Raw genomic sequence first — 14,116 nt, 5'->3', positions numbered from 1 at the left:
CGAGGTTTCGTACTCGACTGTTTCCTCCTCCAAAACTTAAGCAATCGTAACCAAATTTGGAAATCTAAATGATTATGAAATTGTCTGTGTCGGACTGTTTTGATTTTTTGGCTAATTGATACCAGTTTTGAATACCACGCCTCTCATTGCGGCATAGTCAGTGAGGCCATTTTTGGCCATGTTTGAAGGGCTCTAGCGCCTTAAAAAACAAAAATATCAAAAAAAGCAAAACACACCGACACAGATATTGACAATATTAATCTGTGTTGAAAAAATCATTCCTCTAGCTTCAAAAACCAGGGAGGAAACAGTCGAGTACGTTTGTATGGAGAAATGACCACTCCTGTTGGCTCTTAACTTATAACATATTATACTTTTTACACAATGTTGACAATAAAACATTATCTTATCTTATCTTATGCATGACACAGTGGGAATAAAATTTGATCACAAAGTAGGTCGAGGAAAATAGGTCAAAATTATCATCATTGTACCAACTCCCTGGCGTATTTCGCTTGCTTACGAGAGCGGTAGCGAATCGAGTTTAGAGGGAACCCTCCTTGAGCCACATTCAAATATAACAACTCGTTACGGTTTTGATCTTATTTTGATACCATCTTAAAGACCGCTTCCGCTTGATTGGTGCATGCGAAATGAAGTGGAAGTCATGCGTGAAATGCATCTTAACCATACATACATAGATAGTGATGGATGCAGAACAAAAACATACAATTTTATGCATAATTAGATTAATTAAATCGATTTATTCCTTTTCATAGTAACTTTATACATTTTCGATTTTTTATTCTTTGCGCAGTACCTATTTTAGTTGTTTAATTACATTTGTTTTAAGACGAAATGGCGGAAAAATTGGAAAATTTGGAAAAGTTGATGATTTTTAGTATTACCTATGTGATTTATTTAAGCGGCCTTTTTCGGAATTTGCAATTGTTCTACTATTAAAATCTTCATTATAGGTATATCATAAACATAAATAGTGTAAATTTCTAACGTTAGTTCTATTTTTCGTATATCTTTTAGCAATAATTGTATATTTACATAAATTATGATTTACCTAATGTAACTTCTAACACTGTTTTAGCAGTGCAAATCGATGTTTTAATTTCATTTATTATTTTTCCCGGAATCAGTAAACAATTATGTGACACATATATTAATTTCGAGCAAAAACAAAAAATCATGCATTTAAGGGCTTTAATCATCAAGGTCGTATCAAAACCATGACAAATTGTTAAATTAGAATCGACATCCTGGTGTATTTCAATTGCTAAGTATTTCATATAAAAAAAAATCTGCGCATCTCGCTTGCAACGATTGCTAAGTGAGATGTAGTTGTAGTTTTGCTATGTCTTATCTCTGGTGCATACGCCACACCTAATGCAGGTGGGGGTAGACATCAGTGACTCACTGGGCATTGACAGTGGTGGTGCGTGTTGAAGCCAAGTCCCGTAGCAACTCCAATCCTAAACTTCTGGTGTCCTAGGGACAGTGCAGTAGGTACTGTTTTTTTAAGGACGTATTTTCGTAGTAATTTGACCATTAGCTTGGTTCGAGCCTATGAGTGTTCGCTCGTGCTTGCCAAGTGACTGTAATGAGCCCTGAGGTTAAAGCTGACATATTAGTCGGCTTCCGGGTGAAATATTACCATGTGGAGATGATAAATTGATGAAAACTTATAAGGTGACACGTATTTTATGACCCTATTTCCATGTCAGAGGTCACGTATGGAGGCCTGTAGTGCGTGAAAAATTTGCCAATGAGCTTTATGTATTTATTCTTTTTTGTATAGAATACACAAATACACAAATAATATATGGTACAGAATGGGCAGTACACTGGCGATAAAATGACTGATTAAATTATAATCGCGGCAGTAATGTAGCAACGAATGTTACACACAACACGGTAACTAGTGATGGGCGAGTGGAAAGTTTCCGTTATGGGAAACTTTCGGTAATTTACTGAGAATATTTCCGTAATATTCTCCTGACGTGAAAATTAGGGAAATTTACATTTTTTGATGATTATATTGCAATTTTCTTAGTGATATTACAAAGGGAAAACATAATACATAAAAGAGTTTCTAAGTTAGGGATATTTTTCAGTAAATTTCCGTAAATTCTCGTAAGTTACCGAGAATATTCTCGTGAAATTTAATAGAAAATTAACGTACATAAATTTGTGCCCCATCATTCAATAGGGGTTTAAAAATGATTTGAAGGTATTTAAGATCATTTTTTGTTTAAATACTTTGGGAGATAATCGAACCGAAAGTCTATTAAGATTTAAGAGATTATGAACCTTAGTGTAACATTAGTTACTAATTGTTGGACAGTGCTGCTCAATAGTTGCACAAAAGCACAGAATAAATAATAGTACTAGGTACACAAGATTCATTCTCAAACAAAACGCGTCTATTACTCGCTTTTTTTTATTACGACAGATATGACCGCTAGGTGGCGCAAGCGCGAACAGGCGTCCGTTCCGTAGCGGTACGCGGCAATTACTATGACTAAACCTCAGAATTGGGGGCGGCCGCACGTACTTGTAGCGGCACGACGAAATCGCGGAGTGAGACACGCCTGACAAAAGTTAACTACGGTGTGGATGCACCTTTAGAAAAATGTATCTAATCTTCAGTTTTGTAACGTTTACTAACGGAAAAGACGCTGATCTTCCTAAACGTTTTTGACCTACGTTGTACTAATACCTACTCGGAAGGTCGAGGCCACACACAAACAAAACTCATTTCGCACCTTTTGATAACAGCAAAGTTCTACAAAACTTATTTTATCACGAGTTCCTAAGGAAAATAAGCGTAATTTACGACTTCACCATAAATTAGTCAATTGAGAGACTGTTATGGAACACAAATCGCGATATTGCGTGCTTCTGGCAAGCTTTATATCAGTAGAAAAAGGTGTTATGTTTATTTTTATAAACACTTATTACTAACTGTTTTTTAGGGTTCCGTAGTCAACTAGGAACCCTTATAGTTTCGTCATGTCCGTCTGTCTGTCTGTCTGTCCGAGGCTTTGCTCCGTGATCGTTAGTGCTAGAAAGCTATAACTTGGCATGGATATATAAATCAACCAATCAGAAAAAGTCTAAAATAAAATCTAAAAAAATTTTTTTTAGGCTATGTCCCATATTAATTTTTTTGATTTTTTTTTCGCTTTAACTCAATAGTGTGGGATATCGTTGAATAGGTCTTTCAAAATGAAAAAGGGTCTCAAACAACCATTTTTCGGAAATAATCTCTCCGAAAAAAAAATGTGGCCCCCTCTCTAACTTTTGAACCATGGGTCCAAAAAATATGAAAAAAACCGTAAACAAAAGCTTCATAAATACTTTCAACGAAAACTTATATTCTGGTCCAGCCGTTTTTGAGTTATTGCAAAAAGTCTTCTTCTTAGTAAAAAGACGTACAAAGCGCTGCGAAAGTATACTCCATTTTGCTTGTGTGTTGTTGTTTTCAATTTCAATTTCAGTTTCAAATCTATACTACCATTTTAGATTACAGCTTTAGTGAGGCTGTTGACCGGTGTGTCACTTGTATTAAAATAAATCGAAGTAGTGTACATTGATTATTTAACAGTAACATACAACTAGGAGTTAAAATTAAAATATATACATGTAAACAATTATAATAAAATAAAAATAAAATAAATAATAATTTTTGTTTGTTTATATAGTCCATCAATAAATAGTTTAACTCAAAATTAGTCTTTTACCGCTTGACCTTAGCTAGAGTTATGATTGTGGTGGTGCCTATGCTATAGTGTATAGTTTGAATCTTCTCAAATGATTTTTACGCCAAAGACCCTAATCTGTTAAACAAAATCCATTGTTTCTTTTTTGTGAGCGCGTGGCCATTGTGTTTGAGCGCGTGGCCATTGTGCCTGAGCGCGTGCCCCGCGCTGAGACACAATGGCCACCCGCTCACTTGAAAATATGACATAAGCCCGTATCCTAAACAGCTTCGTGGATTTTGGTGTAGCGTACTCTTATCGGATGCGTACTCTTAGACCAGCTTACCTATGTACGAAATATCATTTGATATTTACCAGTTGCTTTTCGGTGAAGGAAACATCGTGAGGAAACCGAACTAATCGCAATAAGGCCTCGTTTTCCCTCTGGGTTGGAAGGTCAGATGGCAGTCGCTTTCGTAAAAACTAGTGCCTATGTCAATTCTAGGAGTTAGTTGTCAAGCGGACCCCAGGCTCCCACGAGCCGTGGCAAAATGCCGGAATAACGTGAGGAAGATGAAGTATTTGTTGATTTAAATCAAGACTTTAATTTATGAATAGCCAAATGACTGAATCACACAAATGTCGTTATGGAAATCCTTAGGGCTAGCTGATGTAGCCTGGAATCCGCTTAGTCACCTAATCCCAAAAAAATGCCAAGGCATTTTGCCAGAAGCGACCGTTATTAATAACTGTAAGGATTACTTCCACCGCCCACTGTTTAATGCTAGCATTAATTCTTAACCGAATAAAGCCCTTATAATAATCATAAAAAAGGTTATATTATGGTATTCCGCCTTTTAACGGCCTTTATTATTACATCGCTAAGTGACCGGTGAAACTTTATTTAATGGCGGTAATGTAATTGTGTAAATGTAATGTAATTCAGTCATAAAAAGTTATTATTGATTACTTTATTGGTATTGTGAATGATAATATCATTATATTAGTACAAGTTGGTGTGTAATGTTAAATTAATTTTGTATCAAGCAAAAATGTCTGCAAACGATGCCAAAAAGCTTAGAAATAAATTAAAAGTGAAAAAGGCGCCTAAGGCGCATATTTATGGTGGAAATATTCGCTGTCCTCGAGTGAAGTCTCGGAAGCTCAGTTGGTAGAGCGATGGGCTAGTGATCCAGACACGCGAGTTCAAGCCTCACCCTAGATTGTAAATCTTTCCACGTTTAATTATGACGTTGTGAAAAACCTACGTATTTTATTTGATGGAATATTAAGTTCATCATTCAAATGGCTTCCTAGCCTAGTCGATCTCCTCTGTTTCGTAGGAAGGGTCATTCCTACGAAACAGAGGAGATCCCGGGTTTAAATTGTATGTTTATTATGGATATATGTTCCTGAGTTTTGGATGTTTCCTATGTATATAAGTATATTATACACGGTGTCCTTAAAACTAACGCCAAGACTTATATACCTAACAGCTAATGGGCTTAAAGATTAGGCAAATTTAGCCTGAATAAAAATGTCATAGTTTTAGATATATCGGCACTTTTATATACCTTTTATAAACAGGATTCTTATAAAAGTTCGGTGCTCGCACTCGCCGCGAACGCACATGCGCACAATATTACTTCACTTTATTTGAATTCTTGCCAGTGGTTCTCAATCTTTTATAATTTATATCATTAAATATGCAGTGTGCCTTTTGTAAGGAAGTCATTAGTGACGGCGCTCAGTGTGTGAGCTGTCGTAACGAAATAGGTTTTTGCTGTGCTCAAATTACGGAGGCGGGATATAGAAAGCTTGGAGCTGACCGCAGATCGGCATGGAAATGTCATAAATGTCGAAGGGATGCATCCCCGGCTCAGGTTAAACCAGCTGACAAGAAGGAGGCGTTACCAGTTCCAGCCAAAGCAACTGACCTGGATGACGTCATGAATAAACTGCTAAGCATGGAACGGCATCTCTCCAGTATTCCTGGACTGGCTCGAGATGTTGGAATCCTCAAAACTGAATTGTCTGAGGTCAAAGACTCCCTCAACTTTGCAAGTGCGAAGTTAGATGAATTTTCCGAACGTCTGGTTGAAGTGGAGCAAAGAATACCTGAATTGGAAGAAGTCGGTGGCAGATTCCAGGCGCAGGACAAAGAGATACTTCTAATGAAAGAGGAACGCGCGTTAATTAATCAGCAGATGCGTCTAAATAATATTGAAATAAAAGGAGTCCCATTAAAGAAGAACGAAAATCTTTTCTCAATCATGATGGATATTTGTACGGCTGTGAACTTTCGTGTGGACAAGAGCCATATTAACCACATATCCAGAGTTCCTATTCACAACTCCAGTGATAAGCTTATAATTGTGAGCTTTATTAATCGGCATATCAAAGAAGATTTAGTAGCGGCAGCCAGACTTAAGAAGACCCTCGCGGCGGAGGAAATCGGCTTCCAGGGAAACACCCAGAGAATCTACATTAATGACCACCTTACACCCGAGAACAAGAAACTATTGTCACTAGTTAAATCGTCACTAAAGCAGAAGGGATACCTCTACGTGTGGGTCAGATACTCTAAAATTCACGTACGGAAAGACGACAATTCTAAAGTGCACATAATTAATACCGAACGAGATTTAAACAAATTGCTTTAAATTGGTGTATTTTCAATTTATCGTCTAATTATGTCACTTGCTTGACGTTTTTGCTTTTGTTATTATTGTTTAATACTAACATTAAGCGAACTTGCCCAAGTTTGACGATCACTGACCGGCCCACCTGGGCAGTCTTTTGTTTTGCGCTCGGTCTTATCGCCATCTGCATTTGCTACCTCTTGTTTACGCCTCGCTCACTGTTCACTACCTACCTCTTTTCTTTATATTCATTGAATATTGCCTTTAATCATTTATTCTTTCGCGCTTATTACAACGTCCTTATGGCTTATTATAACTGTATGATTGACTCGCAAGCATCTAGTATTTTTTTCATAATGAGAATACCGTTGTTTTGTCAATGTTGGGTGATGCAGTATTATATTTACTTTTATTTTTACTCAATTTTAGTCATTAAATTAATCTCAAATGGGTAGTTCAGTAATAGATAAACATCCTTGTATTTATTATCAGAACGTTAGGGGGTTGAGGTCTAAAACTTTTACATTTTACCGTAATCTTAGTACGGCATCTTTTGACATAATAATTCTAACGGAGACGTGGCTGGTGGACGGTGTGTTGGACTCGGAATTGTTCGACGACCGGTATGTGGTCTGGCGGCGGGACCGGGATCTCGCCCTGACCGGTCAAAGCCGCGGGGGCGGTGTGCTCATCGCCACCCGTCGGGAACTACCTGTGACCCCGCAGCCGACGTTCCAGTCGTCTGCTGAGGATTTGTGGGTTACACTTTCGCTTAAGGACACCTCCAATAGGTTAGTAAAAGTTCATTTGTGCGTACTATATTTGTGTAATCAAAATAATGGTAACTCATTTTCACAACAATTAGCTAACTTCTTAAATAAATTAAGTGAGTTGATGTTACATCGTCCAGATGACAAGTTTATAATAATTGGTGATTTTAATATGAGCGGTATCCGGTGGATAGGTCGAGACTCGGTGATGGTTCCGTCTTCCTATGCTAGTAATGATGAATGTAGCCTAATCGATGAAATTCATACTTTGAATCTAAATCAATATAACGGTATTTTAAACCGGTTCGGTAAGTTACTGGACTTAGTATTATCTAATGATTTTGTACGCGTTAGTAGTTGTGATGTACCCCTAGTTCCTATTGACCCGTATCATGACCCCTTAACTATTCGAATTAAGTTAACCACTGTCCTCCCGCTTCATACAGCCCCTCGGGTTAAATATTTTTACAACAAAGGTGACTACACGTCTATTAATAACGAGCTAGCTACCATCAATTGGGAGACTGAGTTTTCCGACCGTACTTTAGACCAAGCTTTGGATTTCTTTTACGTAACTTTTAAGAAACTTAGGGATAAATTTATACCCAGTAAAATAATTAAAAAGGATAACTATCCGGTATGGTATTCCGTTTCCTTGAAGAAAGTAATTAAAGAAAAATACAAATATTTCAGGAAATATAAAATATACAAGAATCTATCAGACTTAATTTCATATAACGTTCTTAGGGAAAGAGTACGTAAATTAGAAGATACATGCTTTACTTCGTATATACACCGGGTAGAAAATAATATTGCCACTAACCCTAAACAATTTTGGTCTTTTGTGAAGTCTCGTTCATCCTCTCAGAGTTTACCCAGCAGCCTTAAGTATGGAAACAGAATATTTAATTCAGGCTTAGATATTTGCAATGCTTTCTCAGATTATTTTTCTACCACCTTCAGAGCCTCAAATAATAATAATACCGATCATTCACCCTATCCCAGGTATGACTCAGTGGCTAGTTTAAATAGCATTGAAATTAATCCGGACGTTGTCTCTAATATACTACTAAAATTAGATCCTTCTAAGTCAGCGGGTCCTGATGAGCTACCTGCCCAGTTCCTAATTAACTGTGCTAAGAGCTTGGTGTGTCCCATTGTTTTACTCTTTCGGCGTTCATTCGCCGAGTGCTCAATTCCCTCAATATGGAAGTCGGCTTTTATCACCCCCGTTCACAAAAAGGGTCCGAAGACGGAAATAACTAACTATAGACCAATATCGAAATTATGTATACTTTCAAAAGTGCTAGAAAAAATTGTGTTTCAACAAGTATACGATACTTTTAAACTTTCTTTTAGTGATTATCAGCACGGTTTTTTGCAACGAAGGTCAACTGTATCCAATCTTGTTTTACTTAATGATTATGTCACTGAAGCTATGGATAGTGGGCTTCAGGTTGACGTCATATATACTGACTACAGCAAGTGTTTCGATAGAATTGATCATAGGTTGCTTATATCAAAGTTATATGACATGGGAATACATGGGGATTTACTGAGGTGGTTCTCCTCTTATATCAATAATAGGTCTCAGGCTGTCGTGGTCAACAACTATATATCTGGATGGGTATCAGTCCCAAGCGGCGTCCCGCAAGGGTCACTGCTCGGTCCGTTATTATTCAACATTTTTGTTAACGATATAGGCAAGTGTTTTTTGCACTCTAAACTTCTCTGCTTTGCAGATGACATGAAGATCATTAACGAGATAAAATGCAACCATGACTCAATATTATTGCAGTCCGATCTTGAACGTCTCGATGAGTACTGTGAAGTGAATAAGTTAGAGCTTAATCCCTCAAAGTGCTTTTCAATTACATTTTCCCGTCAACGCAATGTAACCTCCACATCATATACAATAAAGGGTCACCCGCTTGAGAAAGTAACTTATATGAAGGATTTGGGTATTATTCACGATTCTAAACTTATATTTGACAAGCACATAGATAGTATTATTAGTGGAGCACTAAAAGCGCTAGGCTTTATAATGAGAAATTCTATATACTTCACCCAAGCTAAAACCCTGAAAGTGCTTTATTGCGCATATGTGCGGAGTAAACTGGAGTACGCGTCACAGGTCTGGAACCCCTGCTATAATACTTACGTTGACCGAATCGAACGCGTTCAAAAAAAATTTATAAAATATTTATGCTTTAAACTGAAATATCCCTATAGCTCATCTAATTATTTAAGTATTTGTAAGAAACACCATCTAGTCCCATTGCAAAAAAGACGTGACATATCTGATATTACCTTTCTCCTGAACATCACCAGTGGTGTAACTGACTGTTCCGAGCTACTTAGTAAACTTTCTTTTATTACCCCCTATCGCTCTAAAAGGTACCATCCCCCAATATCTGTTAAGACTGCATCCTCCAAATATAGACAGAATAGCTTCCTGGTTCGCGCGAGTCGAAGGCTAAATGAGCTATCGAAAGAACTTGATATCGATATATTCAACTGTAAAGTTCCTAATGTGAGGCATAGTTTGGTTGAGCGGTGTTTTATGTGAGCGACATTTCTATTAATGTAATGTTACTCGTAGATGTAATCTTTTTTTCTTTTTTTTTTTTTTGTTTCGTTTTCATTACGCGATGAAATGCATGGAATTTATCAACTTAGTGTATTGGCGCCTTGTCACTAAATATGTATTCTTCATTTGAATCTGATCAATTTTACTTTAGAGTGTTTTTTATCTGGAACTATGTGACCTCTGTTGTTATTGAATAAGTATACCTATAAGTAGAAGCCCCTAGAGGGGCTAATGAACTAAGTGTTCAAAACTTAGGATTATTGTAAGGCTTCCATCGCCATTAATTTTCAATTTGGTATGTTTTTTATTTTATGTTATTTTTTCTCTCTTTTTTGTACGCATGTGTGTGTGCGTAAGTGTTAGCATTAGTTTAAAATTGAATATTTTGTTACTACCTGTGAGTTCCTGTAATTGGCTTCCTGTTTTAATCTTGTTGTTTATTGTAAGTGTATAGCTGTTGGTTCTCCTTAACATAAATAAATAAATAAATAAATAAATAAAAGCGCCAATATCTCAAAAACTATGAGATTTTAATTAAGGGTAAATTTGCTTAATCTTGTAGCCCATCAGCTGTTCTGTAAGCTCTTTTAAGTCTTGGTGTCGGTTTTAGGGACACCCGAAATCCATACTAATATTATAGATGCGAAAGTCTGTCTGTCTGTCTGTCTGTGTGTTCCCTCTTCACGCTTAAACCGCTGAACCGATTTAGATGAAATTTGGCATAGAGATAGGTTGAGTCCCTGAGAAGGACATAGGATAGTTTTTATCCCGAAAATCATCCCTTAAGAAAGTAAAAAGCGGGATGGAATTGAGATAATTAACGAAGTGCCTGCTAATTTGTGTGCATAATATGCTCAAATTTAGATTGCTATGACAATTTTTCCAGGCGCTATACTTACTTTAGCTGCTGTTACTAAGTCCGCGCAGACGAAGTCGCGGGCAAAAGCTAGTATGATATATAGTCGTCTATTTCGTACCCAAAACACAAGCCTTAATGAGCTGACTGTGGGACTAGGTCGGTATAGCCTATACTTGTACAGTAATGATTTCCCCCATTCAATAAAAACTTAATCATTTACGACAACAAAACAATCATTACGTTCACATTAACACAACACAAACAATAATCGACACTATACGCCCCTACAAAAATGACAATAATGATAATATAAATATAACAACCACTCAATCAAAACTAAAAAGTCGTAACACCCATAGCCATTCATACAATATAGGTCATTTCATGCTAAAACCTTGTTTATGAAGACGAATAAAAGAGGAAAGTTGCGTGTTTCGGCAATTCCAGCAGATTTCGTTTTATTCCAGCTCGCTGGGAAGGAAAGGACATGTTAGGTTGTGTTTACACTGGCATTGCCACACCACGTGTAAAAACTAAGTCACATTCGAAAACTTATTCAATTGTTTACAGTAGATGACCGTCCCTCAAGATTTGCCAGAGAGCCATAGAGCCATTAGACACAGTATTTACAAGTACTTATAGATGCATCACCGAGCGACCGTGGGTAAGAGAAAGAATATTCATATAAAATTTGGGCAGCATAGGATTTTTTCTCTTTCACTTTTATAAATTTCGGTATTTCGCCATCGCCGCCTACCTATGATGCCACCCGGTCGGTGATAAGGACAAAGCATGGCACTATTTTCTCTTTCCTCTTATAGGAATCGCAATAAAACTATCTTTCTCTATCAAAGAGTGTCAGGCCCTTGCATAGAGCGCATTATTTAATGGTGTCAAACTGACAGACAAATTGACAGAATCAAAAACTCCATATTTCGCTTCAAAACCTAAGTATTTTGATACGTTTACTTTTATGTGACAAAAACGCTATTTTCTAGCAAGTACGCAATACTGTCATCAATTTAATATCTCCCTTCAAGCTGTTCCCAAATCCCTACGCGTACGTAACGTATTTAAAATTATAAACAAATATGTCATTTTGTTTTTGTGGAAAAATTGCGGCGGTCGAGCGAGATGCCCCGCTATTTTTTTACGTTCGTGCTCAATTTATTTTGTGATAATTCACATATTAGACTTATCTATATTGACCGGGATAAAGACCGTGGTTACCTTTTGTATAACAAGACACAACACACACAAGATGCATGTAACTGCGTCGAAATATCGGGAGCTCAAAAACAATACAAAAGGTAATCACGGTCTATATCCTGGTCAATATAAGTCTAGTGAAACTAACCGTGAAAACTGTTAATTCACATATTATTATGTGTATTTCTAAATTGTACATTTTCGTACTAAATACATTAAGAATTTTAGCGCACAGTTCTATACATATTAATGACGTAAAATTCCAGCTACTAACGCTTATTAAGTAATTTCAGTGTACACAAGCCTTTACATTTGCTTATTGCTTACTTGTATTTGAGGCTACTTCGTCTATATTGTATATGAAAGCTTGGGTAGGCCTTTACGTAATATGGAGTCGTTTTATTTGACATGTTTCCTTCGGTCAAATATTGTTCGGTCTCCTTGACCTCTATATTTATTCTAGGTACCGGGTGTGGCTTGTAATCTTCTTCTACGAGCAAAAATTTTTACTGTAGGCTGTACTCCTCATACTGAAAATTTGTTCAGCGACTTTTTAAAATAACATGTTTTGATTTTTAATAAGTATACATTCTGAACAAGTTTGGGAACAAATCAAATTATTTTATTAAATATTTTGATTTGTTTTTTTTTTGGGGTGGCCTAGGGGTTCATGGCGTTAGCCGCGACCGCTAAAGACGTCGGTTCGAATCCGGCCTTCACCACTGGAGGGCTTCGTCACTTTTTCTTTAATATATGACATCTATTACAGTTTTTAAAGTATACATTCTATTAAAGTTTATTCTAAGACGCAATGTATTGCGAATTTTGTTATGTTTAAGGCAATGACCTTTTAATAATAATACACGCGTGACGTTCATAGTTGACAAAACTAAAATGCAGGCAATATTTAGTAGATGATTGTGACAATCTTGACACATTGGCGTCAGCCGTACGACTTTAGGATGACTCACGTTAGACCGGGCCGTGTCCGGGCCGGAGCTTCCGACGCTTACTTTTCTATGACATGACAGGTGATCATGTGATGCTTTCCATAGAAAACAAAGCGCCGGAAGCTCCGGCCCGGCCACGGCCCGGTCTAAACGTGAGTCATCCTTTACTCAATATAGGTTACGGAACCTATATTTGATGGCTCACGATCTAGCGCCTGGTGCCATATCTACCTCCCTTTACTTACATCCATGGTTTAAGGCGTGACAATGACAAGCAACATCAATCACAATGATAATGGCGTACATTGAAGGTAATATTTAATTTGTATGAAAATTTAATATCCTCTTTTTCATGCAAATTGAATGTTTTAATTATTTGCTCGTGTTACAGGCCACACCCGGTATATATAGTTGTATAATTCTTTATTTAGGATTAGAAAGAACTTTACTTCATACTTGATTACTAATTGACAACATTTTAATCATTATTATTGAAAACATTTTCCTTTCCCTGGTGAGGTTCATTAGTACCTACTCTTTGTTGCCAGCATTGCCAACATAAAGACTAGAATTATTTGTATTTTCTGTGGTACGCATGCAAACCACGCATTTTGTAACCTTTTTTTTATAATCTGTGTTTCGCTCTTCCTTCGTGGTTACCATGTGCGGATGTGTATTAATTTTGCGAAAGTCAAATAAATGATAAAAGTGAATCAGCATCTTTAAATAATACAGTCCACCAACATAGGCACCCATTTCATCACTCTTTTGTCCTGCAGAGCGGAAATAGAAATGAATTTACTTCGTCAACTAGTCACCTTTTCCGATAGAAGTCATACTCGTAATTACAGATCTGATGTACCTACTGATATGTTTATCTATAAAAAGAGTATGATTTTAATTAAAACTTATACTTACTATAGGTATGAACAACTTTTTATGGTGAATATTTATCAAAAACGTTCGGAAAAACGATTTTTCCTGTGCACTAAGCTATATAAAACTTGACAGTATGCATGAGTTGGGTGCATTTTTGAGGCTTCGTCCATACAGCTTTAAACTTCATTTATTTTATATTGTCCAGGGGAAAGACGCTTAACCCTCTGCAACTGTGGTGACTCTACTGATGTGGAGTCTATCAGACCTCATTTTCGATAATTCATTAAAAATAAACTAATGGCAAAATGGTAACTATTGTTTTATCAATCGATTATTCCATTAATAATTTAATAAATCAAATTGTAAAATGGGTTTAAAAACAAAATACATAAGAAAAATATAATAAATTTTAATAAGCTCACAGTTTCTTACAATTTGTACTAAGGCTCACAAAAAAAATATAAAAAAACTAAACAATCAACAGCTTCTAGTAAATTCAATAAT

General features: G+C 36.5%; 2 protein-coding genes across 2 annotated transcripts in view; both read left to right on the top strand.

Annotated features, from left to right (window-relative positions):
* Positions 1 to 14,116, top strand: part of LOC134748603 (sodium/calcium exchanger 3-like) — a 143,378-nt gene that overhangs the window by 67,493 nt on the left and 61,769 nt on the right. The window lies entirely within an intron of this gene.
* On the top strand, positions 5,390 to 6,444 carry LOC134748289 (uncharacterized). The gene has a single exon (XM_063683023.1). The coding sequence runs from the start codon at positions 5,420 to 5,422 to the stop codon at positions 6,374 to 6,376; it is 957 nt and encodes a 318-aa protein (XP_063539093.1). The 5' UTR covers positions 5,390 to 5,419; the 3' UTR covers positions 6,377 to 6,444.

Source organism: Cydia strobilella, chromosome 16 (assembly GCF_947568885.1).
Source record: "Cydia strobilella chromosome 16, ilCydStro3.1, whole genome shotgun sequence".
Taxonomy (NCBI): domain Eukaryota; kingdom Metazoa; phylum Arthropoda; class Insecta; order Lepidoptera; family Tortricidae; genus Cydia; species Cydia strobilella.
This window is presented reverse-complemented; position numbering and strand designations above follow the sequence as displayed.

What these genes read in the sequence shown, in the direction of transcription:
- LOC134748289 (XM_063683023.1), top strand. Translation starts at nt 5,420, where the DNA reads ATGCAGTGTGCCTTTTGTAAGGAAGTCATTAGTGACGGCGCTCAGTGT.